At 40.8% G+C, this 27,982-nt stretch overlaps 1 protein-coding gene across 6 annotated transcripts in view; it reads left to right on the top strand.

Annotated features, from left to right (window-relative positions):
• Positions 1–27,982, top strand: part of CTNNA3 (catenin alpha 3) — a 577,974-nt gene that overhangs the window by 27,950 nt on the left and 522,042 nt on the right. For 4 of the 6 annotated variants that reach the window (XM_053388388.1, XM_053388387.1, XM_053388385.1 and 1 more), the window contains exons 2-5: positions 179–287; positions 4,167–4,359; positions 17,174–17,340; positions 24,013–24,132. In XM_053388388.1, the coding sequence (XP_053244363.1) occupies positions 186–287; positions 4,167–4,359; positions 17,174–17,340; positions 24,013–24,132 (582 nt within the window). In that variant the 5' untranslated portion in view covers positions 179–185. Of the gene's footprint in view, positions 1–178; positions 288–2,899; positions 3,019–3,451; positions 3,593–4,166; positions 4,360–17,173; positions 17,341–24,012; positions 24,133–27,982 lie in introns of those variants that run through there. The other 2 variants (XM_053388389.1, XM_053388390.1) reach the window with 2 other exon arrangements.

Below are 27,982 nucleotides of genomic sequence, written 5' to 3'. Positions count from 1 at the left end.
TGGAATCCTGATGAATATATTTTGTCTTTTTGATTGTCTTAGCCTTCCTGCTGCTTTCTCATCCTCTCAATCTGGCTTTAGCTTGTAAATTTCTTGGCATAATTAAGCATATATGCTTAGCTCTTTCGATACCATGATTGCTGATATAACTACATAATTATTTTCCTTTTGCCCCCAGGGAAAAAATGTCAGCAGCCATGCCATACATGAAAATGAAAATTGATCCATGGAACTTGCAGATTCAGACACATACTGTGGAGAAGTTATTGGAACCCCTCATTATTCAGGTAAATTAGAAATGGGAAAAGTGTGTTATGGAACTATTAAATGAAACTGGGAAAATTTTGAGATGGCTCATGTGATATTTTATGAGAGTTCAGAAAAATAAGTTGAGCAAAATATTGACTCAGGATAGCTATATATGCATTTTCCACTGCATTAAGTATGAACTCATGCCTACCCAAAATAAGGATTATGAACTCAGTGTAAACCACAGTTTGTTCACACAGTGAAGATATCTAGGGTTGCCATATTTTGAAGAGCAAAAAAGAGGACATATTTGCAGACTTCTTCCTTTAACTATGGATTGCTATGACAACTCTCATTTTCCATACCCATGAAAAAGAGGACATGTGGGCTAGAATATGTGAATGTTTGGGGAGGAGGCTGAACCTCCTCTTTTGGCCTGTTAGAAATCTTGTTTCCTACTGAGAACAGTGCAAGGGCTTGGAGGACCCAAACCTCCTCTCTGCAAAACTATTGAACTGGTATGTGAACAAAAGGCAAGATAGAGGCTTGTGTGTAATTTGTGCTTTCCTTTGTGTATTTGTGACTTCAAGGAGACTTGTGCAATTTTAGGCCTAGACTTTGTCAGAGAGTATGCTTTGCAAATGTTTCAGAACTATGGCCAGAGTTAAGTTTTGAAGCTGACAGGCTCTGGTTTTGGTGTTGGGGATGCATAAAGTGACTTCTGCTGAACTATAGTAATTTAGGTTCAGCAGCTAAGCTGAATCTCTTCTGTTTTGATGCCTCTCTATTCATAAATCTTTAGCCTTCTTACATATTCCTTAGTACTCACATAAAAGCTTGATTTTTCCTGAACCTAAAACTTTCCACTGGCATATAGGTAAATCAGTAAGCTAGTTTACACAGATGCCTACCTTCTGATATATTTCAATAATTTCATTCCATTTATTCCATGTGATAACTTTCACAATGGCCTCTACTTGCAGTAAATTATTTCAATTGACTACACGTTTCCCCTGGTAATTGCATTTTCTATTATTGTAACTATATCATATGCCCTTCATCATTTTCTAAATTCTCACTTAGCCAATTCATGAATATTCTCTCTCTCTCTCTTCCTGAGTTGTTTTAGCTTTGTTGTCTGAACTTCATTTTTTTGTGGTTCTGTGAATGTGATCCAATTTTCTAATCCAATTTTCTAGATCCAATCTGTATAATCCTTATTCCTTGTTTATTTGTGGTAAAGATTAATTTTGAAACTGTTTCTCTCATTTCCTTTTTTACAAGCAGAAAATAAAGTTACAGTATGAAACTAAAGTATAAAGACTATAGAAACTGAACACTAAACTGCTGCCCATTTTATTTGTCTTATTCATCAGTGAGATAAAAGTTTACTAGGTGCTATTGGTATATAAATGGTTCAGGCGGATAAATAAACTATTAGGTTTGAAGTGACCACTTTGCTTCTTTTGCACTGCCCTTTAACCTAGCCATTTTGAGTCAGAGATTAATACTGTTAGGAGAACTCTCTCCTACTGTTGATTTATGTCTCCATTCCATGCAGGTCAATTTGATAATCCAAAAATTCTTGGTGCATTTGTTTTATGGAAGTTTTCTTTCTTTTTCTTTCCCCCAAACTCTGAGCTGTACTTAGTTCTAGTATGACAGGCACTTTTAGCCAGAGTTTTCTGTGTGTTCCCCCTAGTTTGTTTTAAATTTTTAAACCGTGATGAATTTGTTGCAAGTTATTTTTCCCTAAACCGAATACTAGTGAATGAGGCATATTTCTCTCAACATCCCTTGTGTTTTCAGACAGATCTATGTGGCCAGCAGGCTGTCTCACTTCTTCTCTTATACTGGGAGTTCTCATACTATGTGTTTTCTCTTGCCCTGAAAGATTGTCTTTGTGTAGAAAGAGGCAGCAGCCAGGCAGGGAACGTGTTTGCAGGGATGAATGTTGGTTGTCCTGTCCTTTTCAGTTTTGATGAAAAAATGCCTCCAGAAACTATAGTAAAATGAAAACTACTCTTACAACTTCCATGGATGTTTGAGTGCCCCAAACCAGAAGGCTGGATCTGCTGCAAACACTGGGCCATCCAGTAATCTTCAAAGGACTCTGGAGAAGTGGCACCGGGGGGGGGGGGAGCTAGAAGAAGAGGCGAGGGGGGCAAGTAGTCCTCCTCCCTACCCCCCTAGCCCCAGCCGCCTTCTTGGTTTGCCGCCTGCCTCATTCACTGAAGGGCTGGCTACGGTGGCGCGAAACGGGCTTCCTCCCCGCCCAGAGAAAGAAGGCGCTGCACATAACTTCCTGCAGCTGCTGCCACCGCTGCTGCTGCTTCTTGTGAAGCAGGTAGGCAGAGCAAGCTTGTCTGTTCCACTCTCTGGCCCACAGGAGCACCATGGCGGTGGCAGCGATGGGAGGAAGAGGCCGAGCGGTGGTGGCTCTGCAAATCAAACACCATGCCTGGTTTACCTCAGCATGGTGCGGGGACATCTCTGCAAATCAAATGTTGCTGAGGTAAACCAGGTGCGGCATGTGATTTGCAGAGATGTCTCCGCACTGCGCTGAGGTAAACCAGGCACGGTATTTGATTGGCAGAGCTGCCACCGCTTGGCCTCTTCATCCTGTCGCCATTGCCGGGAGTCTTGGCTTTGCGGCGGGTTCTTAAATGGCTGGGCAGGCTGGATTTAGGACCCAGACTGGCCTGATCTGGCCTGGGGACCGTAGTTTGCCGACCCCTGCTTTAAAGCTTCCACAAACCTTACCAAACAGTAAGTACACACTTGTGTAACTGTTATACAGTCATAGACTCATATGTCACATGTTTAATGTTACTAAGTAACTGGGATTAGATAGTAAAATCTGGATAAAAAAATGGCAGGAGGACAAGGCCCCGCTAGAATATGAGGCCCTCAGCTGCAGCCTGCTCAGCCCATATGTAAATCTGGCACTGTAGCCACTAAGTATGTTTGGTCCTCATTGGACTCTGTACACTTATATGTAATATGCCATGCCTAGCTATCAATGTAAATCAGAAAAACTTACACTGAAGCAGCTTAAATAAAGGAACTAAAGAAAGTAAAGGAGGTTTTTCAAGGGAGGCAACACTGTTTTCCCCAAGGGGGTGAGGAGAGCAGTGAATCTAACAAAAGAGAGCAACAGGAACAACAGGGAGTAACAGGATGTTCACAGGAAAGGCAAGGGTTCAGTTCTAGCTCAGATTCGGAGGAGGGGAGATACAAGCCAGCTCTAGTCAGGAGGTTAGAAAAAAGAGCGGGAAAGCGAAGGGAAGGGCGCCTTCGCCATTTTGAGAGTGGCTGGTCACGGAGAGGCAGAGCTCAAAAGGTATCTGAAATAAGTGACTCTGAGGAAGAATAGTTAAAGATAAGGATAGTTTAAAAGTTTGTTTGTTAATACACAATAAAAAGTTATAAAAGAACAAGAAGCGTTTGTGTGGTGATCTGAAGAGGACAATGACCAGTCCTGACAGGAACTATCCTGGAAATAGCTTTAATATTGAAAAGCAACTTTCGCTCTATCTCTCTCTGAAAAGCTTATATAAGCAAAGCAAACACTATGATTATATGATGTCTGTTTTAGCACCACTGTTATACCTCTACATATTTTGCCTTTGTGTGACTAATCACTATAACAGCTTGAAAAGCTAGAGGCTGCTTTTGGGGCAATTAATGAGACTATTTGTTTGTGTGTGCTTCATTCTGAATTTATTTCTTCATACACCATGTGTTGGATATACTAGTGCTGTGTGCACAAATCATGGATTATGAATTTGATATAAAAATTCCCTTAGAGCTTCATTAGTCAGTTATCTGGGATCATTATTTTCTTAATATATGCTGAAAAATGTAACTGTTTAATTTCAGAGCTGAAAGTACTAAAATGTCTTTTATGTTTTTAGGTTACCACATTAGTGAATTGCCCTCAAAACCCTTCTAATAAGAAAAAAGGATGCTCCAAACGAGCCCGTGTTATCCTTGCTTCTGTGGAAGAAGCCACTTGGAACTTACTGGACAAAGGGGAAAAAATTGCTAAAGAAGCTCCTGTGCTAATGGAGGAACTTAATGCTGCGCTTCGTGATGTCCGCAAAGAAAGTAAGTCTGTAATTGCTATAACAATAACACACCTATTTCAAAGAGCAGCTGCATTTAAAAAAAAGTGCATTTGACTCTAATCTATGAATTTTTTTTATTATGATTCTTAAAATTTCAACAATCCCCATAGTTTGGAATAATAGGCACATGCCCATTCCAAAACTTATTAAATCATTCTATCTGTTTTCCTTCTCTTCTCAATCTCACTAGAGTTACAGGCAAATCAGCCCTTTCCCTGTGAGATGGAAGACAAGTGTTCTCTAAGGAGATTCATGGGCATCTTTGTGTCTGAGAGATGCATTAGCTGGAACTGATTCATTTTTGTGTTCAGGGAGTGTATCAATTGCAGGGAACTCTGGATGGCTCACTGGTAACATGTTGAAAAAAGTTGTGTGATTCCTATGAGTTTATATATTGTCCTCAACCTCATAGTGGTGTTGATTGCAAAGTGGCACCATCAGAAGGCTGATTTCAGTTTCTTCCTGTTGTGTTGTGGCTGTCATCATGTACATATGTTCAGCAGTTCACTACACAAATATAAGGCACTGGAGAAGGTGAGGCTGAAACCTTGGGGTTAGATAAGTACATTGCAACATGGTGTGATGTTTGCTGTCCATCCACTTTCCACTGTCCAATATATGAATAAGTTACAGGCTTGTTATTGTGCGTATTATAAATGTTTTTAAGAATTCTTTCAAATTGATTGGAAGAAAATACAGTATGACTTGAACTGAAAAGATTACCTGTCAGCCATAATCATACACTGTTCTAGTGAGGATCATTCATTTCAGTCTACCTATCCATCTCAGTTTAACAGAACTTACAATTTTGTATTGATAGGCAACCTCAATTTTCACTTTGCAATTGACATTAGATCAGTTCTTGAGATAACTGCCAAAATAAAATATTCATGAAGCCAATTACATACATATATACATATGTGAATTTTAATGGTAGAAGGTTCCCTTGTTAAAATTTCCATGATGTGTATGTTCGTGTGTGTAAAGAAATGGGATGGGATCAGGAACAGGAGGATGTCATGATCGCAGAGATCAATGTAAACAGATCCCTTTGGCCTTTTGTTTTGTTTTTTAAACATCGGGTGTCCTTCAAGCTACATGATAGCAGTTTCCCCCCTGTAGTGCAATGTGAACAGTGCCTACTCAGAAGTAAGCCGTATTGTATCCAATGGGGAAGTGGGGTTAGAATTGCAGCCTCGATTTGTCAAAAACGATGAGTAAAATTGTACTAAGCTTGGATCCTAGAACAATAGGCAGGTAGGATCCTAGAATGCAACAACTGATTGGCTTGCAGGAAAAGATCAATCAGGCTCCAGAAGGAAGTTACCGTATTTTTCGCCCTATAGGACGCACCAGCCCATAGGACACACCTAGTTTTTTTTGGGGGGGGGGAAATAAAGGGAAAAAAATTATTCCCCTCCCCAGCCGCGGCTTTAGTGTGCCCCGCGCTCCGGGCAGCAGGCTGCTATCCGCAGCCTAGGGAGCCCTGTGGGAACTGCCGCGGGCTCCCCAGGCTTGCGGATAGCTTTCTGAAGCCTGGAGAGCGAGAGGGGTCGGTGCACACCGACCCCTCTCGCTCTCCAAGCTTCAGCGAAAGCTTGCATTCACCCCATAGGACGCACACAGATTTCCCCTTCATTTTTGGAGGGGAAGAAGTGCGTCCTATAGGGCGAAAAATACGGTAATCAGCCTGTTAGGCTGGTAGGATCGTAGAATGCAACAACTGACTGGCCTGCAGGAAAAGACCAATCAGGCTCCAGGAGGGAAGCAGAATCAGCCAATCAGACAGGACTCATTGTGTAAATAATGTATATAAAAGCCTGAGGTTTGGGGGTCAATTCAATCACTTTTACAAGCTGCAATAAAGAGCATGAAATCACTACAGGACTCTGAGTATATTTCAAAAATCCTGCTTCTTCTCCCTCCTCCCCCAAACCCCCACACCACCACCCAGTTCTGTGGGGTGCAGTCAGACGCTTTGGATTCTGTCGCTCGTGAGCTGCCTCCAAATTTGAAACAAGCATGAGGCATAGAACTGGAATAAATGGTGCAGAAAGGAAGGTCTCCAGTTCACGAATTTGCAAACAGAAACCCCAAAAGTGGCCCATTTTCTCCTTTTGCTGCTGTCCTGCTTGGCACGTGTGTGTGTGTGTTTGTGTGGTATCTGGCCATGGGCATCCCACCCATGAATCATAATTTCCAGGACCCCCCCATCTTAAATTGTTTTTTTAGCATTTGTAGAATGCAAAATATGCAAGCACGATTCTTCTCAAAAAAAAAAGGGTGGTGGTGATAAATTAACCTGCCCCCCCACAATGAAAAAAAATCTTGTGGATACCCAGATGCCCCTTTTGAGTGACAGTTGTCAAGTTGAGTTACCTATATGTCTATTTGACATAGAGTGAAATGCAGCCTCACCCCACACAAGCAAGACCCACTGAGATGTATCTAGTTATGTCCTACAGAGAGTAAACTTATTAAGGGGCCTTAGTTACCATGGCTATCATTTACCATGGCTGCACTCTGTGTAAGACTAACATTGTCTAAAACCTGCTGAATGCAATCAATGGGATATTTAAAAGGGTGATATTAGACTGAAGCCAGCCTTACAGGGAGATTCTAACCACATCTGTGCAGAAGTAAACCACATTTCATTCAGCCGGGTTTATTCCCAGGAAGGGGGGGGGTTAAGATTGCAGCAGCCCTAGGGTTGTATCCAACCAAATTCCAGTCAGAACAGACCCACTGAAATTAATGGGCCTAAATTAAGCATGCCCATTAACTTCAATGGGTTTACTCTGAGCAGGATTTGTATGAGCTGCAACCCATAGTCTACAGTCCTCATGCACAGGACTAACTTCTGAAGACACAAGAGTTAGGATTGTGCCTGTTTGTCAAGGAACATGGGAATGGAGAAGGTAGTTTATCTGCAACAATAAAAAGATGCTTGTCATAGGTTAGGCTGGGTGTGGGCCATGTAGGTGGGAGGGTTGCATTGAGGACCTATGTGAATCTCCTCCCCATCTTTCCCCCTCTGCCTCCCTTTCTCTGCCTTCCAGCCTGCTCAGAGCAAAAAGGCACCTTTCCTCCTGGCCATCCCTTTCCAAGAATGCCAGAGAAGGGTTAAAAAGGCAGTGCATTGGGGGAAGCACCCCCTCCCAACAACCTGGAATCAGAGAGGGAGGGGAAGGAGGGAAGTAAAGCTCCATCTCATCCCTCCCAGCCCAGGCCAGTGCCAGGTGGGGAAACAAAATAAGACTAGATGAGCAAACTTGGCTCTGTTGGAAGAGGGTGCCAACCTCTGTTGCTTCCCCCCTTGGCAGAGAGGAACCCACTCCCCAGTCAGCAAGGTAGGGAAGGAGGAATTGGGTTACGTGGGTAGAGGGGCAAATGGCCCTAAGGATGGCTGGAGCGCCCCCAACCAGTTGCTAGGCTAGGAATAACTGGGTGTTTCATTTTTTTCTAATTCCCAACATTCCAGTTATTTATTTAATCTGCAAATAAAGCAGGGGGGCGGAGTCATAGCTCTGTGGCAGAGCATCTGCTTTGATGCAGAAGATCCCAGGTAGAGCTGGAAGAGACTCCTGAAGAGCCACTGCCAGTCAGTGTGGGCAATACTGAGCTAGATGAACCAAGAGTTTGATGGCTTCCAATGTACCTATGTCTTAAGGGGAGGGTCATAGTTCAGTGGTTAGAACACCTTGCACCTGAGTTTTCCTCCCTGGCATCTGCATGTATGGCTAGGAATCTCCCCTGCCTGAATCCCTGGAGAGCTGCTGCCAGTCAGTGCAGTAAGTACTGAGCTAGATGGACTAATGGTTTGACTTGGGAAAAGGCACCTTTCCAGTAACACAGTCCTTATTTATTTTCTTTATTTACTACATTTATACTCCTCCATTTCCCCCAAGGTGTCCAAGGCAGTAAACACGCTTTTCATTTCATCTTTGTAACAACTTTGCAAGGTAGGCAAGGCTGAGAGAGAACAACTGGTCCAAGGCTGTGCAATGAGCTTCTTGGCTGAGTGGGGATTTGAACCTGGGTCTCTGGTCCTAGCCCAACATTCTTAACTGCTATACTTCCCTGGCTCTCTTATTTGCTAAATCTTATTTTTTTCCATAAAGGAGAATCCTCCGCCCCCCCCCCCCCGTCCATTATATAGGACAACCTCCTCCACAGTGCCAGTTTAATCGGGGACACATGACCTGAGGAAATGAAATACTACTTTTATAGAGGGATAACTTAACCAGATTTGGATCACTGGCCTACTTAGCTCCATAGTGTCTACACTGACTGACAACAGCCCTCTGGGATTTTTACATGGTCCTATCTCAGCACACCTGGAGATGCCAGGGACTGAACCAGGGATCTTCCGCATGTCAAGCAGATGTTCAGCCGCTGACACCGGTTCTAGACCACACAATTAAAGCACGTGGCTTCCTCTAAAGTATCCTGGGAACTTTAGCTCTGTGAGTGGGAAGCTACAGTTTCCAGGATTCTCTGGGGGAAATCATGTGCTTTAAATGTTTGTTGAATATGGGATGTGGAAAATGGGGGGGCGGGTGGAGGGATCTTTGTACCCCGAACGCTGGATATGCTTTATTTTATTTTATTTTTATTAGGAATTTAAACAAAACATATTATCTGAAAACATATCATCCTTAATTCCCCCCATTTTTCTACCTCCCCGCACCCTCCCATGAAGAAACCCCCCCACCTCCCTGACTTCCCTCAGTTCCAATCTCTGATTTCTCTATGGATGCTATTCTCTGCATGTTACAAAGTTGTATAAATCCTTAAGTTATCTAACTGATTATTGTTAATAAAAAGTTTGTGAGTGTTTACTCAAAACCTGCCAAGGAGTCCAATTCACTTTGTTGCGTCTTTAAATACTTTGTAAAAGGTTCCCATTCATCTTTGAAGTCACAGTTGTCCTTGTCCCGTAGCTTATGTGTCAGTTTTGCCAGTTCTGATAAGTCCATCAGTTTCTCTTGCCATGATTCTTTAGTCGGGATTTCCTCAGTCTTCCATCCTTGTGCTATTAAGACTCTCGCGGCTGTTGTTGCTTACCAGCGCTGGATATGCTTAAGACGGCCCTGCACCTGACCTTACTATGCCTCTGGTTATTGCTCCCTGCATCATGGGAATCCTGGGCCCACCTCATGCCACCCTGCCAGCCAAAAGGTCAACAACTCTGGGAAATGGGGTGGGGTGGGGGACGCCGGAGGGATCTTTGCACCACAGCGCCGGATATGCTTAAGACGGCCCTCATCTTTCAGACAGTAAGAGCTGTTTGACAGTGGCATAGTCTCCCTTTGGCAGTGGTGGAATCCTTGGACTTCCTTGGAGGTTTTTAAACAGAGGTTGGATGGCCATTTGTCGAGGATGCTTTAGTTCAGATTCCTGAATTGCAGTGGATTGAACTAGATGACCCTCAGTGTCCCTTCTAACTCTATAACACTGTTTATATGACAGCTTTTCACCATCACTGGGTGCTTGCACTAGAGCTGGCTGCAGTAACAATCTGGAGCTCATTTCCCTACTCAAATAGGCACTGTAATAGCTAAAGTGGTTGTAATGAAACTGGTCCCTGGATGATTTCTTGTGCATCTGTTTTCTGCCAGGTAAATATAATGGTAAATAACACCTAGCTGTAGAAGTTCTTTGTGCCTTAATGAACAAAGAGTCAGATTTTCAACTTTGTCAGTTTTTCTAATTTTTTAAAACATTGATTTATTTAAAATTTATTTAGCCTTTATGTGGTATAAAATATCTTCGAGGTGCCAGAATAAGCAATAATGGTAGGTTTAAAAAGGTGAAGGGGCAGGTTCATAAATGAACAGTAAATATGGGTGGTGGAGAGAAAAGCTCATTGGTAGCAAATGATACAGACTGGTAGTTACTACATTCAGTTCTCCCATTTCTGCAACATCTTCTGCTTTGTATAAGAACTTGTTTAAGGTAGGGCTCATCCACACCTCAGTTTGCCCCACCACTTTCCCCTGGGAAAACCCGCATTTTAGCGTTGAATTGGAGCAAACAGCAATCATGTTTTACGTGGATTGACTTTGTTATGATTTAGCACTAAAGAGCAGGTTTTCTGGGCGAAAGTGGCGGGGCAAAGGCAAAACTGCTCTGACCCATGTTTTCGGTGTAGAAGTGTAGATGAGCCCTTGGTTTGGAGGACCAAAGTCACATGTTGTATGGGGACATTGTCCTACCCCTCCTTTCTCAGCCTTTTTTCTATCTTCAAAAATAGCCTTGGTGAACAATCAACATGCCTACGTGCATTGTTCATCTTCATACTTTATTAATTTGGCACTGACCCTGTGGGATGTCCTCCCCCTTGTCATCTGTGAGGTATCAACTGTGGAATATTTCAAATGTCTTTTAAAACATTTTTTGTTTACTCAGGTTTTCCCTGATAGTTGAAACATTATCACTGCTCAGTTTTGTGTTTTTATATTTTGGTAATATGTCTCTTTTCTATTTTATTTGTGTTTTTATTATTGTACATTTTCTCATAAACCACTACAAGTTTTTCTTTAAAATGTTAAGTAAATTAAGTAAATTAAATTGACCTCCTGGCAGAAATTAATCCCCTGAGCTGACAACTTCATCATCTTGTTGCAAAGTCTCCCCACTTAGCCAGCATTCTGCTTCAAAACATATCAGAATGGCCTTAGGTCCGTGACTGCAATTGCACAAATTCAGAGGACAGAACAATCATATTAGCACAATCAGTGTTGAATTCCACCCATAGTGTGTTACTCCCTTTCTCTTACCTTTTCTCTTCCGACCTCATCTGTATTTTTAATATTCAGTCTCTTTTAAGCATTTTCAAGCCTTGGGATAACCCAAGTATGCTGATACCTCTCTCTTCTGCATGAGTGGTGGGGATTTTAGCACAGGAACACATAAATCAGTATTTGAAGGAACGAGTGAGGACCTGTACCAAAATATCACAGTGTGGAGTGCTTTGGTTCAGGGTTTCAACCACTTTGTTCTATCCAATACCCCTTATTTTTCATTCTCCACCTCCCCTCCCCAAATTTAATCAACATTCTGTGCCCACTGAGCATCCTCAGTTCTCATTGGTCTCGTCCTCATCAATTTAAAATTTGGGAGGATGGCATGGGCATGTTTGTGCTCAGTGCCAGCTCCAATTAAAATCTTGGGTGCTTCCAGTGTTTTCTATTGACAGCTCTTCATCCCATCCTTGGGGAGATTTAAAAATAGTTTCTTAGTGTGAACCAGGAAGAGATCTCTCCAGATGAATGAGAAGACTATTTCTTCCCTTTTTTTTGTATGTGTCTCCTCCTCTAGCCATTCTTCCAACCATATATCAGATTCCCCACTTTCTGTGCCAATCCATTTGCAGTCATTGACCACTCCACTCCATTTCATTCCATTCCCCCTCCTGCTCTTTTGTCAGGTTTCTTCCTTCCCCTTACACACTCAACATTTTGTGCCATTGAGTTATTATGGGGTTGTTCCCCACTTCATCACACTTCCCCTCCCCCATTTAAAAACTACAAATCATATATACTTCACTTTATATAGTTAATACAAAACTCATTTTCTACTCATCACAAGGATTCCTTTTTTAAAAGGTTGTGTAGCATTTTGGACTCTATGTCATAGTGAAATTTACAACATTTACTTTTTAAAAATCCATTAGCATTCATTTCCCTTGCTTTCTCAAAAGCCAAGTAATCTTAACAGGATTTTATGTGTTCTTTATAAATTCAAACCCCATTCTTCTGACACATGAAATCCTGTGTGTGGTATGACTCAAAAGCAGGTGGGAAGAAAAAGACTTGTAACAGAAAAAAAGAACTATTTCTGTAGTGGGAGTTTTCAAACTGTTAATATCAAACTATAATTTAATTAACAGCATGTTAGTGAGGCTGATATTTAATTATTGTAAAACCAGGACAACAATGTAATATATTCCTAGGATAATCATTTGTGTATTTCATCCCTTTCCCTCCTCCCCCAGACAGAAGTGGTTCAGACATAGCTCAAATGCTTGATATCTATTCCCATTACTTACAGCCTATATATGGTATTGAAGGCAACAGCTGCAGCTTGTATTATTTCCGTCTATTGCCTTGTCAGTGTTGCATGCAGTTAGTTGCTATCACATCTCAAGTGAACGCCTAGATAAACTTTAGCTCACAAATACCACAATCACTATGAAACAAATATAGGTTGCTTCAGATACTGTTTGTTCTCAAGCCAAAAGGAAATCGGAAGATATGGATTTGACATTCTTAATTTGCTGATGTAATTTTCTCATATCAGGAAACAATATATAAGGAAATACTCACTGAATCTAATTGTAGAATGCAATTCTTTCATACTATTTTGTGGGACGCTGCTTCCCGATTTATGATGATGCTTGTCTTTGTATCCTGCAGCCCCATCCTATTGGCTCCTCTTGCTTCTGCAATGGAAATGCTAGCAGAAGCTAAGGGACTCTGGAACTTATAGTTGCTTAGAGAGCATGTTACACAGAGATGTATAATTCTCTTTAGTTCTCAAGCTACAAGTCTTAGTTTCTTGTACAAATTCCCTTGCTATCTGTTTTAGAGAAGAACCTGGGCCAGCAGTTTGATGACTGAAATGGTGCATGTTTGCCACTGCATGCTGCTTCTGTTTGCCTTTAGTAAATATCAAAAGGTTGTACAAATTGTGAGCACATGCTAAAGATAGTTTTGGTAGTCAGTGGTCAGCAATAGCAATTTTAGGACAAATCTGCCTGTTCGCTTTTGGGATTAATTGGTACTTGGTATCATTTACTGTTTGCCTAAATCAAATTTGTAAAAGACTTTAAAATAATTATTTTAATTCATTAAGTTTATTATTGTTTGCACAGATGAGTTATCAGCCAATCACACCATTGATGCATGTTTAAATATTGTACAAATTAAATATTAGAATTAGAATTGCTAATCACCCACTTCAGTAATCAACACTTGAGACCTGTTGTGATTGGCTCAGCCAGACACAAAATCTCATAATCTCTAAACTGTATCTCTCTTTCAGATATCATCAAATAACCTTCTCTAGAGAGTAACTGCCTCTCCAAAGCAAAGCCCCCTCTCCATTTGTGACTGAGGGCCAAACAAGATAAAGTGCTAATTGCATGAATGCAATTAATGTGCATGTTTTTTGTTATGTAAGTAGGCACAGGGAAACTATTTATGTGACAAAAATATGCCCATAACATGCAGTAAAATGCATAGGTTTAGGAAGGGGGAGTCTGGTTCTTTATGTCTGCTTCTCTCCCAATGCCTTTCTTTTTGCATTTTGTTGTTGGTGTTTTGAGGGAAGGTTTGATCACTGCCAATGGGAGACTCCCTTGAAATGCAAATAGCAGCTGCATAGAGTAGTGTGTTTATTTGTTTTTTCTGTGAGAGAAACTTCCACAGTTCTGAGTTTGAACAGACTTGTAGGTGGCTTTGCATATAGCAACAAAAAAGGCTTGTCTTGTTTGTTCCAATAATTACAACAGTAGGGAAGGACAACAGGCGAAAGGTATACCCTTGCATCAAAAATAACAGCTTGTGGCATACATTTTCTCCTTTTTTATCATGCCAAAGTGGTTCAAGGTGAAGTGAAAGAACAATGTAGACCAAATACTTCAGGGCAATATGCTACAGAAATAGTAAAAGCAGGTTGAGGGTGTTTTAAACTAAGTGTACAGCTATATAAGTCAAATTTAAGGTCATGCGTAATGGTCAAATCTCCCCTAGAAACTTCAGCTAGTGAACATTATTGCTAATGTTGCTCTGGAAAATTAGAGCTGGCAACCTGAGGGTTTCAGAGTGGGTGACTATTCCTGGCAGAAGGAGCAAGCTTTTATAACTCTTTGTGGGAGGAGAAAGGAATGCCCATTGCTTTCAGCCTAGCTTTCTCAGAGTGGCAGCTAAAAGCAGATGTCTAGAGGGAAGGGGAGGTGAAGGCCAGAACAAGTAAGGGAGGATATAGATTGAAGGCTTAAATTCCAGGCACTGAATTCCACTGAAAGTTTGAACGGCCAACAGCAGCCAGTGCCTCTCTGCAGCAATGCCTAGATAATGACCTTTAAAGTTACGTTTAGTTCACTTTTTTTTTTAAAAAAGCTTAACTATCATGGCACAGCGGTGGCAGCACAAGCACCCTTCTGTGCCAGTTTGCCCAGAACGTGTTTGTCTGAGGAAAGATCCCTGGATTTTCCTCAGAGTGAGTCTGGAAGACCGCCAGCACTGCTTCAACATTTGCAGTGGCAAAACAGCAGTTAGTCAGTAACTGGAGCAACAGAGGGGCAGATGAGCAGGGGCCACAGCAGTGGAAGAGAGGAGAAAGGCAAGGGATGACTTTGAGGATGATGCAGCAACTGGGTGGGTGTCATTGAGGCAAGTGAGCATGGGGCCTGGGCCACCTCTGCTGCCTGTGGTAATTGTCTCATTCTGCCTCATGGTAGTATCACTCCTGATAATCAGATTTCTCTCTAGATCCAGTTGTAGGAAGACTTGTATCTCATTAAACAAAGTATAATTTTTGGTATAAGAAAATATCAAAGTTTGACCAGGCAATAGGTCATTTGCTTGCATATAGGAGGCAAGGGATTGTATGTGCTGCCCCACCCCAACTTCCTTGTATATGAGTGCCTCACCCCCTCTGTGTATGACTGTCTCTCTCTCACACCCCTTTTCATGTTGAGTAGGGAGGATGTCAGCAGAAGCCTCCATACAATCAGGAGCCCTGAGTGCATATGATTAGAAGCCCCCTTCAAACCTTCCCTGCACAACATGGGAACATCAGGCAGATAGGTTTTGGGATGTTGAGGGTTGGACCAGCAAGGCCCCAAGCTCCCAACTTGAATTGTTATTTCCAGTTCAGCCATAAGGTCTAATCAGGGCTCAAGTGGAGTGCTGGACAGAAAGCAGGAATGAATTGGAGTTCAAAACAAAGAAAAGCGATGACAGCGGATCACAGAATTCAGTGTGGTCTTTTCCATTCCTGTACATGATGGGGCTGTACAGTAGCACTCTCCTTCCCCCACAAAGATGAGTCTGGGTGCATGTGGAAAAGTGGAATGTGAACATCTTATCACAGTTGCTATTGCACTGCTCCTTGGGCTTTGATAGGAAGGTTGCCTGGTTGTGCATGTGGGAAACTTGTTGAGTCTTGCTTTGTTGAAGGGTGTGTGCTTCTCCTCTTTCTATTCTCTTTCTCTTTCTATTCATGACAACTTCTGCTTGGGCATGTGGCCTTTTCATTTGAATGCCCCCCCCCCCGGAAAACTTAATGCTGTTTTAATCTCCAATCTAAATTCGTCTGTCCCTTATCATTCATTCTTGGATCATCAAAGCGCTGCTATTTTACATGCAGAATTAATCAATCAGTTCTTTTCCTGCTTTCTTTCACATTTTTTTCCCATTTCCCTTTTTCAGTCTGCCTTGCAGTAATAAATTCTCTTTGCCAATCAGTTCTCCCTTGTCCCATTTTCCCCTTTCCCTGAGTTCAGTAACTTTTTTTTTTCTGTGCCCAACAAATCTATTAGCTCCACTGTAGCAATTCTTCAAAGCTGCAGCCAGCAGTCTCAGTATGTCTTTCTTGGCTAGGGAGATACAACTTGAAAACAGTCTAATGTATTGATTCTTCTTTCTTTTTATTCTTGTGAAACACTCCAGTTAAAAAAGAGAGTTTTCTGAAGGAAATAGGGATGGTTTCATTTTTGCTCTTGGCGTTGGTGATTCAAAGCAGTTATAAAACAAATTAATGTCGTCAGAACTGTAATGCTGGAAGGAACCAGCGGGTCATAAAGTTTTACCCCTGCCGTATGCCCAGACCTGGCATCTGTCAGCCTTTCTCTCCCAGATTGACAGCTGCTTTGTATGTTAATGTATTGTACATGCTAAAAAATTTAACAGGAAACAACCTGTGGTTGACTTGGGTACACTCCACAGTGAACTGATTAGCAATTGTTCCCAGTGGTATGCAGCCACACTGCAAGATTTGGAGATTCTATGGTATTGTGTTGAAACAGCCCCAGAATGCAAAATGAACAAGTTGTACTAAACCAACAGTTCACCTGGAGTAAATACACAATGACTGTAAAGTGGATGGCTCTAAAACTACACAATATTGCAAAGTTGCATTGTGCTGCCTTTTCCTCCAGTCTTTATAAACTATAACACAGAATGATATATATTATAAATAATATCCTATATTAAAAAGCAATAATTGGCATGATGCATAGGTAGAAAGTGGTATATTGTAGCACGAAAATGAATACATTGTCATGTAATTTTAAGCTTCCCTGCCTTAGTTATTGTTTCCCCTAATAAAGAATGCAAAAAAGAGAAAACTTTTCACAAAGGTGAACTACCGTATTTTTCGCTCTATAACATGCACCCGACCATAACACGCACGTAGTTTTTAGAGGAGGAAAATCCATAGGCATGCCACCCATAGGCATTCCCTCCATAACACGCACAGACATTTCCCCTTACTTTTTAGGAGGAAAAAAGTGAGTGTTATGGTGCAAAAAATACGGTAATTCCTTTCAACTCCACATCTCTGTAAATCTGAAGCATCTATCTGTCAATGTGCCTCTGGGGGTGAAGCCAACAGCTGCACAAGCAGCACCAAAGTAAGCTCCCTGGGCCGCAAGCCTGGGCAGTGTGGAGGTCTTGGGGTGCCTGGACGAGAAGAACCCCCTCTTGGCCTCACTGATGTGGTCCAAAGGAAAGCAGATGAATTTGCTTATGGACTGCAGCATTACTTGTATCTTTATTTTACAGGTGAAGCTTTAAGGGTAGCTGCAAAAAAGTTCACAGATGATCCTTGTTATTTGCCTAAAAGGGAGGCCGTTGTCCAAGTAGCACGTGCTCTTCTGGCTGCTGTTACAAGGCTTCTTATTCTGGCAGATATGATTGATGTCTCATACCTGTTGCAACATCTAACCACGGTAAGTAGCTACTATGGTCAGCAAATGACCTTTCCCATCTTCTCGGCTACCAAGCTTTCTTAATTTTCAGATTTTTTTGAGTAAGTAATTATAATATTCATTGATTGGTTGAGTTTACTTATATGCAGCTTTTCCACAATGAGCTGTGTCCAAAGCAGCTTACAGCAAACATTCAAAGCGTGGAAATACAGATAACTGGAAATACAAATATACAAAAAGTGGAACATGTCAGTAAATTCAAATTCATGTTGGTAAGCCATGGAGCTTGCTACTGATGAACGAAAGGATTGGATTTTGAATCATTGCTGCTCAACCTGCAAATTCCATTATATCAAATGTGTTGGGAGTTAAACTTTTTATTTTTTAAACTGTCCTGGGGCTAATTCGGACTTTCAGACAGAACTGGTATTAATTCCTCTTTTTAATTTGTATAGCACCTTACTATTGGTCCCCACCCCTCCAGTCTTTATGACCTTGGCTGTGGATGATTTTAGCTGTTGGTATGAGTTTATGGTGTTGTTCTTAGTTATAATATGCGGTTATTGTACTATATTTATTCCCATTATTTTTCTTCTGGTACAGTATTTTATTCAGTTTACTTTGAATAGGCTGTATAGAATCCCTAAAAATAAATGAACAAATAAATCTTTAGAAATGGGAGGTTTTTTGTTTTCAAAAGCAACAACCAAGCCATGGCTCAACTCTAACCAAAGTTAATTATGCTCTTGTTCCATTGAAATCCATGAGACTTAAGTTAGTCATGGCTAACTAGTTTCATTGATTCTAGTGGGACTTAAACATGACTTACTAGCAGATAGATCAGGGCAAATGTTTCATTTTTATGAGCAGCATATGGCATCTCTAAGGGGCAAGAAACACTTATACAGTGGTACCTCAGGTTACATACGCTTCATGTTACAGGTTACAGACTCCGCTAACCCAGAAATAGTGCTTCAGGTTAAGAACTTTGCTTCAGGATGAGAACAGAAATTATGCTTCGGCGGCGTGGCAGCAGCAGCAGGAGGCCCCATTAGCTAAAGTGGTCCTTCAGGTTAAGAACAGTTTCAGGTTAAGAACAGACCTCCAGAACGAATTAAGTACTTAACCAGAGGTACCACTGTACTGCTTTTGCTGTGCTCTTGTTTTATATAACAACATTTCTGTACAGCATGCATCTTAACAGCAATCCTGTTGCCACCACTCCCACTTTAGAGAAGGTAGAAAAGAAAGATATTGGCCTTCCTAAGAGGCATGGGCTCAAATCCAGGTTATCTAGAAGCAGTTTTGTCACCTTAGGCTCAGAAGACAGGATTAAATGGTATGCACATACATTTACCTTCATACGACATTCATGTAGGTTTTGTAATGTGTATTTTTGGTAATCTGTAATGTAATGAATGGTTTGGGATGCTGCGTATGGATGGTAATACAGAAATGCTTCATAAATGAGCACCTATTGTTTTTGTTATTTGTTATTAGCTGTTTCCCGCTTTCTTTTGGAAGATTTCTGCAAGTATTTAGTTTTTGCTTTGTTTTAAATCTTGTAGACTGACTTTCCATCCAAACAAAAGTTTAGTTCAGAAAAATCAGTAAACCCATTAACCTAATTTAAAAAAGCTGAAATGTGCATAATAACAATGTCAACTGAAAAATATACCACCATAGTATCAATGAAATTAGACAGCAAGGCAGCATTCCTTCCTCAATGTCTTTTCTGTACAGAAATACATTTACTTCTAGAGGCTTTTAAGATTGAGTTTTGGAGACCTGCTAATGTGTGTCCTCCTCTGTGTGACCTCACTGCAGTATTTTAACATCCTAAGCAGTGCTTATTTTTAGGAAAAATAGTGACAGTACGCACCATGCTCCCCCATTCCCCCATCCTGACACCATTTACCTGTGCAATGTCCATTCAGTTGTGAACTGGAAGAACTGATTTCCATAGCGACTAATCTTGGAAGAGGGGGAGAGATGATATATGTAGCCAAAATGTGGAGAAGGCATTTCCACAATGGGATCAGAGCTGAATTTCTATTCCCTTATATGCATGCTGTGTCTGTGGACAAACTGTACATTTCAAGCACGCACCCCCCTGAATCCTGGGAACTGCAGCTTACTTCTTACAGAACTACAATTCCCAGCACCCTTAAACTACAGTTTCCAGGATTATTGGTGGGTGGGTGTGAAATGTGTATGCAGACTATTTCTGTTGAAAGGCAGGTAGCAGTTTCCAAGCAGTCACTGAAGCAGCTACATGTAGAACATAGCGCAGTGGTGCATCTGTGATTGGAGGTCACTGAGGAAGACCAGTGTCCTATAGCATATGTTAGTTTATACAGGCACTGTGAGTGAAACAGTTCAGTTTTTTAAATAAAAAAATTACATATTTTTATTTATAATCCACAATATTCTGCAGAGCAGGGATAGAATGTTATTTTTCTGTTGAGCCTTATATTATTATTATTTATTTAGCCCACTATGTTTTTTTATATCTAAGCTCTATCAGAGTTCTGAAATTTGACTTGCCACAATGCTTCATATAGCAGTAATAACCAATCTTAAGTAATCATCTTGTGGGTACTTTCAGTACTTCTGAAACTTTTCTGGTTACTTTATTGTGTGAATTGTTAGAAATTGCTAAAACGATTGAAAACCACACAAGTGTGCTGTTGAATATTTCAGAAATATGGAGCATATACCAAAGAATACTATAATCGTCTCCTTTCTATTTTCTAAAAATGTAGTATTCATTGAAAACAAACCATCAGTAAAGAATGATTTTCTCTCCTTACAGAGCATATTAGACAGCTGTATAATCTTCCTCTACAGTGCCCAGCATATTCCTCAGTTCTGTTCTGTGGAAGTAGTAGTATATTTTTCATTGCTTTGCAGTGCTTGTTCATCATACTGCATCTGCCAAAAGCATTTCTTTTTTATGTTGTCACATTAATTAGAAAATAGACTGAGATGGCCAGGTAACTTTAACATATGCTGTTGAATAGCCATCAAGCGCTAATAGCATTTTGGTCACTGCCATCCAGGGCCAAATTCTAATACAATTGAAATCTGTAATGAGTTCTGACTTTGCTTTTTTCTATCCGAAGTCTTTTAACTTTCATTATTATATTTTAGAGCTCCCTCAGGTAATTGAAATATTCTTAACTATGGAGCTGATCCAAGAAAAGGCATTTGAACTTCTGCAGTACCTTAGAGATGGTTGTGCAGCACTGAGAGCAACCCTTCTCAGAATGTTTGCTAGTTCACGTCAATTAAAAAGGCAATCTTGTTTAAATATATGTCTATAAAGCTTCCCCTGGAATGTGTTCTTCTATAGTGGCAATGCTGACATATTGTACTATTCCTTCATGAGGATTTTGGCTGTTAAGGTTTGTCCATTAATCATCTGAGAGCAGATGAAGAGGTTCTTTCCTTTCCAGTTCCATTGCTCCAAGGTTTTCTAATTTCCATAGAATAAAATAGGTGTTTGATCACTGAACCGAAATTAATTTTAAAGGTTATGTCATTCACTACGAAATGAAACTGCTGACCAAGTAAGAGATTTGTTAAATGTATAAAATGGTGGGAGAAGGGGGCCAAATCCATAAATGGGTTTTGGCACAGCATTTTATCGCTTTAGTGTCAGAGACATACTGTCTGGTCTGGGGCGTGCAGTGCATGAAATGATATTGTATAGAATAGCTATATTGTGGAGGATTATTAAAATTCACATCATGCAGTTTCTACAAAAGTGCCCATTGCTCATCAGAATTAGGTTAGGAACTGGTTTTTGAAGCACTGTAACACCTGTGTCTCCTTGCTAAGGTGAGACCCTCACTCCTAGGCATAGTGGTTTTAATTATATATGACATCAGGTAATATAAAATGAAATGTGATCAAAGTCAATCTAAATAGTAGGCAGGAAATCTATCATGCAACCTCTGATACTAGTCTATAGCAAGCACTATAAAAATGGTGGCATGCCATACAATCTTTTCTATAGTCCAGTGTCTGTAAAGTCTGTATAGTTAGTGAGAGTGATGTCAGTACCCAACTGTTCTGTTCCACTTCGTAGTCTAATAACTTTTTTGTATCTTCATTCTTGCTCTCTTGTTGGACCTTTATGTCCCATAAGTGCACACCACCTTAAAATAAAGAACCTGGTAGCACAGGAGTGTCGAGCACTGACATTGTTCCTGATGTCATGCTGATGTTTGCATAGTGATTATATTAGTTAAAATGTAGGTTGCGTTGTGTGACTTGACTGAGCTCCATGCAGATTATGGAGGTCTGGTTGTTGCACATTTTAGTGCAGAGTTTTAGCACCAGAGTTTTAGCACATCCACGTTTAAAGTACATTTGCTGTCGCAAAATTACAGCTATTTTTAACTAAGTAATACTCATTTGTGACCACTATTACAAATATTAGCTTCCTACTGTTAAGTGGGTGTCCTGCATGCAGATGTGCTGGGTAGCCTTGTACATATGCACCTTTCTCTTGCTGCCTCAAACTTTTAGTGAGAAGCTTTTTAGAGTTAGGCTGAAAGGAAGCCAACAGTCTGTGACTTGCTTGCCTCCAGCTTAGGGTACTCCAGAGAGAGGAGTACACATCTTCCCAGATCATCTTCCTATAAGCTCCTTTGACGTATGAGACTGATGCTCCCTTGGAATCTGAAAAGCTATGTGCATGTAGTGGGGAACAGTTTGTCTTGAAGATGTGCATCCACAGGAAAGTTGACACAGCCCCTCTGCTTGAGCAATCACAGCCTGTTTCCAGCAGGGGAACTGTAAAGGTCCATCTACAGACTCAAGTCTATCCAAGCTGGCTTTTGCATGCACATCACCTGCTTGATCATAAACCAGGATACAAATGTAGGTGTGAGCTATTGATGCTTCATGGCCAGCGCTGGATTTACGTACAAATATAAGCTAAACAAGCTATAGTTTAGGGCCCCACTTTCTTGGGCCCCCCAAAAAAATTTAAAGGAAAAAAACACCTGGATGTACATTTCCAAAATATAAGATAAAAAACAAATAAAATAAAACCTACATACAGCAACAGTGTTTTGTGTTGTGTAGGTTCATAAATTACCATATAGCATATTCAACACAAAAACAGTGACAATTTGTTTTTGACAAAGGACAGCTGGACATATAAAGGGCCCCATTACCTCCAGTAGCTTAGGGCCTCATCAAACCTAAATCTGGCCCTGTGCATGGCTTAAAAAAGATTGCATACCTGAATGTGTATTCCATTTAAAGCAATGCAGTGTGGATGGACAGCATCTGAGTTAAAACATTTGTCTGAATACATCTATGACTTAACCTAGTTTCTGATCCATAATGTGGGACCAGTATATACTAACTGCAATCCATGGGCCCGTGCTTTTCTGCATATCATTGTACACTCTGTAACATTTCTCTTCCAGTTTGTGTTTGTAACCATAGTAACTGTGTACTTCTCAGCAATTAATGATTTGATGCATTTAAAGCAGCTGAGAGCTAAAGGCTTTTTATGTTCCAGTAGCAGATACTGAGACACATGGGGAATACTCTGGAATCCCTTGTTTGTGCATTGCACATTCAACAGGTGTTTCTTAAATGTGAAAGAAAAGCTTTAGTAAATAAAAGCATTGAACAAAGTTTAATTGCAAAACCACCCATCTCTCTTAATTGAAAGTTAGTTCAGGCATAATGTGCACGAATAAACTGAATCATTGATGGATGCAAATGGGGGAAAATAGTTTTTCATCAAAATGAGTTGTCCAAACATTAATTCTGTAAACTAGGGCTGCATGCCCTAATTTACCTCAAGGTCAAGAAAATATTTTTGGACAATGAAAGGGGAATTGAATTTAAAGTATGAATCTCGTGAGACAAAGTATGCATGTCTTGTTCATACAAAAACATATATGAAATAATAATTATGTATCAATGCAGATGATGTTTGAATTCCCGAGTTTACTTATTTATAAGCCAAGCCCAAGCTCCTCTGAAATTCAAGCTCAGTTAGTTTAGACCCAGCCCCAGTCTAGCTATCCTCACCAAAGCAGCTGTCCTCTTCCATTTCACCTGGAAAACAGCAACAGAAACCCGGAGAACTAAATTTCCCAGTGATCTTGATATCCACAGTGGTGCTACCACCACCTGATATCTTTCTTGCCACTAACAGGTAACTTTTGGAGAAAAGGGACAGACCTTACCAGGTGCCCCAGTGAGGGGCAGCTCCTGTTTGGGTTGAGGGTATAGAGGGGAAGCCACCAAGAGGCACCGTCATGTTTCCAATACAGTGGTACCTCGGGTTAAGTACTTAATTTGTTCCGGAGGTCTGTTCTTAACCTGAAACTGTTTTTAACCTGAAGCACCACTTTAGCTGATGGGGCCTCCTGGTGCCACTGTGCCGCCACTGCATGATTTCTGTTCTCATCCTGAAGCAAAGTTCTTAACTTGAGGTACTATTTCTGGGTTAGTGGAGTCTGTAACCTGAAGCGTATGTAACCTGAAGCATATGTAACCCAAGGTGTTACATATGCTGAAGCATATGTAACTGTAGTGTGGCTAGACCTGGTGTCAAAGCAAATAGATCCCAATTTAGCTTATTCTTTCTGAGCCTATTCCTAATTAAGCACGGAAGATTTTAAAAGAATATTTAACCCCCTCCTTGTTTGGCCATAGGTTCAAAGGACATTTGTGTGTCTTCAAAATGCATCTAGTAAATCTGAACTGCAGAAAACATATAAAAACCTGCAGAAAGAGTTGAAAAAGCTGGACCATTTGGCATTCAAACGACAACAGGTAAGAAACTTTGGTAGCCCAATTATATGTGTTTGTACATTTGGATCACCAATTTTCAACTGCTCTCAAACCCAAGTATGTAAATGTTGCTATCACATGCAACTTCTGTTTATTTCAATATAATGTGAACCCTGAATTTTACCCACGTCTTATGTAGGTGTAAACTGAGGTTGTTTGCAATGTTTTAAAAACTGAAAATTATCACAATCCCCCCCCCCATATTTCACTCAGGTTTGTTCTCTTAACGCCAGGACAAAAATATAGGGTACAGCCCAGAATCCATAGGACAGACACATTCACAACAGAGACCACTGTACTATTCTTCCCATTTGTTTTGTGGAAAAGTAGCTTGTTCTCACCTTTCAATGTGTTTAGCCAATGAATGATATGATAGCAATGACTGACAGTTAGGAAAGCAGATCTAGCTAATTAGACAAAGAGAAGGCTGGAGTGAAACACCCATTGTCCAGACTAGAGAAGGAGCTTCTCAGTTTATTTCAAGCAGTTTATTTTTGATTGCTTCCAAGGGATGGAGGAGGAATCCAGAGATCAGATTTGGTTATTTTCCTTGCCCTTGCAGCTCCCATGCCCCTTAGGTCTGCTCCAGAGGGTTGAGGGGCCCTCCAGAGCAGATGTAGGAGGACTGTGGAGGACTGCAGAGGGGGAAATTGCTAAAAATTGTTTCCCTCCCTGTTCTGCTGACAGAAGTCTTACGACCACCTGAGCTACATAGTATTCTTCTAAGCTGCTTTGGATACTCCTGTAGAAAACCAGGGTGTAAATAAAGGGTTGTTGAATTATTTTGAACCCAGGTACTCAGTTGAAAAAACCCTAAAATACAGACCTTTCCCAGCACTTTTATATCCAGGAGTGATACAACTATCTCTATTCTATCCTTTCCTCTTTTCTAAATAAAAAAACTTTTGAGGACTACTTGCTGCTCTGAGGAATAAAATTCAACGGCTTTGTTTTAAACCACTAGATTTCTCTTCTACATTTCTTCTGTATCAATAAACGGTCAATTATTCATCAGTATCATGCTCAGCGCCTTCTAGCAATTGTTCTAAACTCTAATAACACATTATGTAGAACAGGGGTAGCCAACCCGGGGATCACCAACCTGACACCCAAGGGTGCCCAGGTGCCTGCGAAGGCTTTCATTGGCACGCTGGACAGATGCCAGACTCTGGCCTTTCTTTTTTCTTTTTAAAAAGTAAGGGCTTGATTCAGCTAAGTAGTTGCACTAGCAGGCAGCAGTGCAGGGGGACTTGCCCCTCTCATCCATGCCATCCAGATCTATTTGGAGTGGAGTAAGAACCCCCGGGAAGGGACGCGGGTGGCGCTGTGGGTTAAACCATAGAGCCTAGGGCTTGCCAATCAGAAGGTTGGTGGTTTGAATCCCCGCTACGGGATGAGCTCCCGTTGCTCGGTCCCTGCTCCTGCCAACCTAGCAGTTTGAAAGCACGTCAAAGTGCAAGTAGATAAATAGGTACCGCTCTGGCGGGAAGGTAACAGCGTTTCCGTGCGCTGCTCTGGTTCACCAGAAGCAACTTAGTCATGCTGGCCACAGGACCCGGAAGCTGTACGCCGGCTCCCTCAGCCAGTAAAGCGAGGTGAGTGCCACAACCCCAGAGTTGTCCGTGACTGGACCTAATGGTCAGGGGTCCCTTTACCTTTACCTTTAAGAACCCCTGGAACAGCAAATGGGGGAAGGGGATTGAGAGATCATTCCATTGGGCAAACAGAAATGTGTGTGCTGACAGAACCATCAAATTAGCACAGCATCAAATTCCTCCCTTAGTCTCTAGCCCTCCTAAAAAAGAAGCTACAATGCAAAATGTATCACATTAGCAGCAAGGTCATTTCCCTCCTGCTACATTTCAAGCTGCATTTGCAGAATGTTGTTCACATCAGAGAGTGGGTGGGGTGTCTTCACCCAGTGTGCATGACCCCCCTGTAACCCCTCCAGAACTGAAGCTGCCATCTGCACATGCACACTCATCAAATGTTCACATTACTGTTCGTTTCACATCCAGTTTTCTAGAGGAAAGCTGAAGAAGCTGGTTTGAGGAAAATATTGCATTATTGTCAAGAAACTACAGTACAGGATTGATATGGATTGCAGCTAATGTTGTGGGAGTGCACTGGATGCATACCAAACAATAATGTGAACATATACAAAGTCTGAGATGAGATACCAGGTTCATCCACACTGGATTTACAGATACACATATTTTATGGTGTTATGGATCATATTTTCTATGGCAAAGGTAAATTCAGATTAAATAGGTAGGCGGGGGGAACTGTCTGGTCTTCTGATGCCAAAAGATCACGTGAATGCTCTGAAAGACTTCTAGAAGCCTATGAGTTGGTCTATTGTGTGACTTCCTTTTTAGCCGGTGGTTTTTTTACTGGCAGTAGGTGGCAGTGTTTTCAAACATATCCCCATTCGTTTTGACAGCATTTATTTCTTCTGGTTGGTGGTTTAGCATCAGATATTGTAACCTGCAGCCATTAAAAGGTTTATTTGGTGAGGGCAGATTTTAATAGTTAAAGCCAAGGATTAAGGGCACATTTGCTTATTGTTAGAAAGCATTTTTGTTCTTTGTTTTAATGTAAAAGGAAATGAAAAATAAAATATAAAAGTTGGCCATTTGTGACATCTCAACCATGAGTGGTGCAGCTCATTTATTAATTGTATGTAAGTTGTTACTTTGTTGAATAAATAATATTTGAATTCTTAGGAGCAATATAAGCATTTATTTTAATTTTTTTTATAAAGCTGGTTAATCAGTTAAATATTTAATCTTCTGATATCCTTAATTCATTTGTTTTTAACTGAAATTGCTAGTTATTAACAATCTTATTCAAGCTTCTTTTAACACAAACAGGATTCTCCTGCATCATTTGTGCATGAAGCAGAAACACTATGTAGTATAAGAACACTGATGTAGTTGTAGACAAGCAGTGCTGAATTTTTAAAAATTGGTTCATTGCCACTGACACTGATAAAAGTAGAATCATTCAGGACAACTTGCATGAGGCTTTTCCTGTTCTGCATTGGTAGTTGGGAGCCCCACAGCCCAGGAGATGCAGTTGGGGAGTTAGATCTGGAAAACTTTCCTATCTTTTCAGAGGTAGACACTTGGGCAGGTTTCCCCCTCTGCTCCTCAGTTGTGAAGACAATATTCAGATGAATATTGTACAACATTCTGCATATCAATAAAGCTTTAAAAACGATTATGAAGTAACAGTACCTGATGTTCACTCCAGATCTTTACATCTGTAAGAGGCCTTGTTGTAATTGCATGTTTTTAGAATCACATTCTACCTGGTCCTTAAAACTTTACTGGGAATTTCGTCAGTTTTCAAATAGGGGGTGGGCAAATTGTGACTCCCTGAGTGATCTTAATGATATGCTGTATTTTTATTTTGCTTTTATAAATTGAGCTGGATTTGTTTTATTGTAGCATTATTTTACTGCTTGTTTTGATGCTTTATTGTATTGGGTACTGCCCTGGATCATATGTTGACGGGTGGACTAAAAATATTCTTCCTGCTCCTTGCTGTGATAATAGTGGAAGGCAATATCATCTTAAAATTGTTTTAGCTAATTAGTCAATTAGAAAAATGAAGGGGTTATAAGGTCATCATATGTGTATTAATATTATGATCTGTTTCAGCAGTACATTTGTCAAACTAGGTATTTGGTTAAAACAGTAATGTTTTTAATGTTGGTAGTGCCTTTGGCGTGCCTGTGGCACTGCTGGTTCAAATTCAAAGGAAGTTTTGTTTCTGCTTAGATTTCTCTGATTATATAGTGACATAATAGCTGACAACAGAGCTTTAA

The sequence above is a fragment of the Podarcis raffonei genome, chromosome 5 (assembly GCF_027172205.1).
Source record: "Podarcis raffonei isolate rPodRaf1 chromosome 5, rPodRaf1.pri, whole genome shotgun sequence".
In the NCBI taxonomy this organism is placed as follows: Eukaryota; Metazoa; Chordata; class Lepidosauria; order Squamata; family Lacertidae; genus Podarcis; species Podarcis raffonei.
The sequence above is the reverse complement of the archived record's forward strand: the minus strand, read 5'-3'. Positions and strand labels throughout refer to the sequence as shown.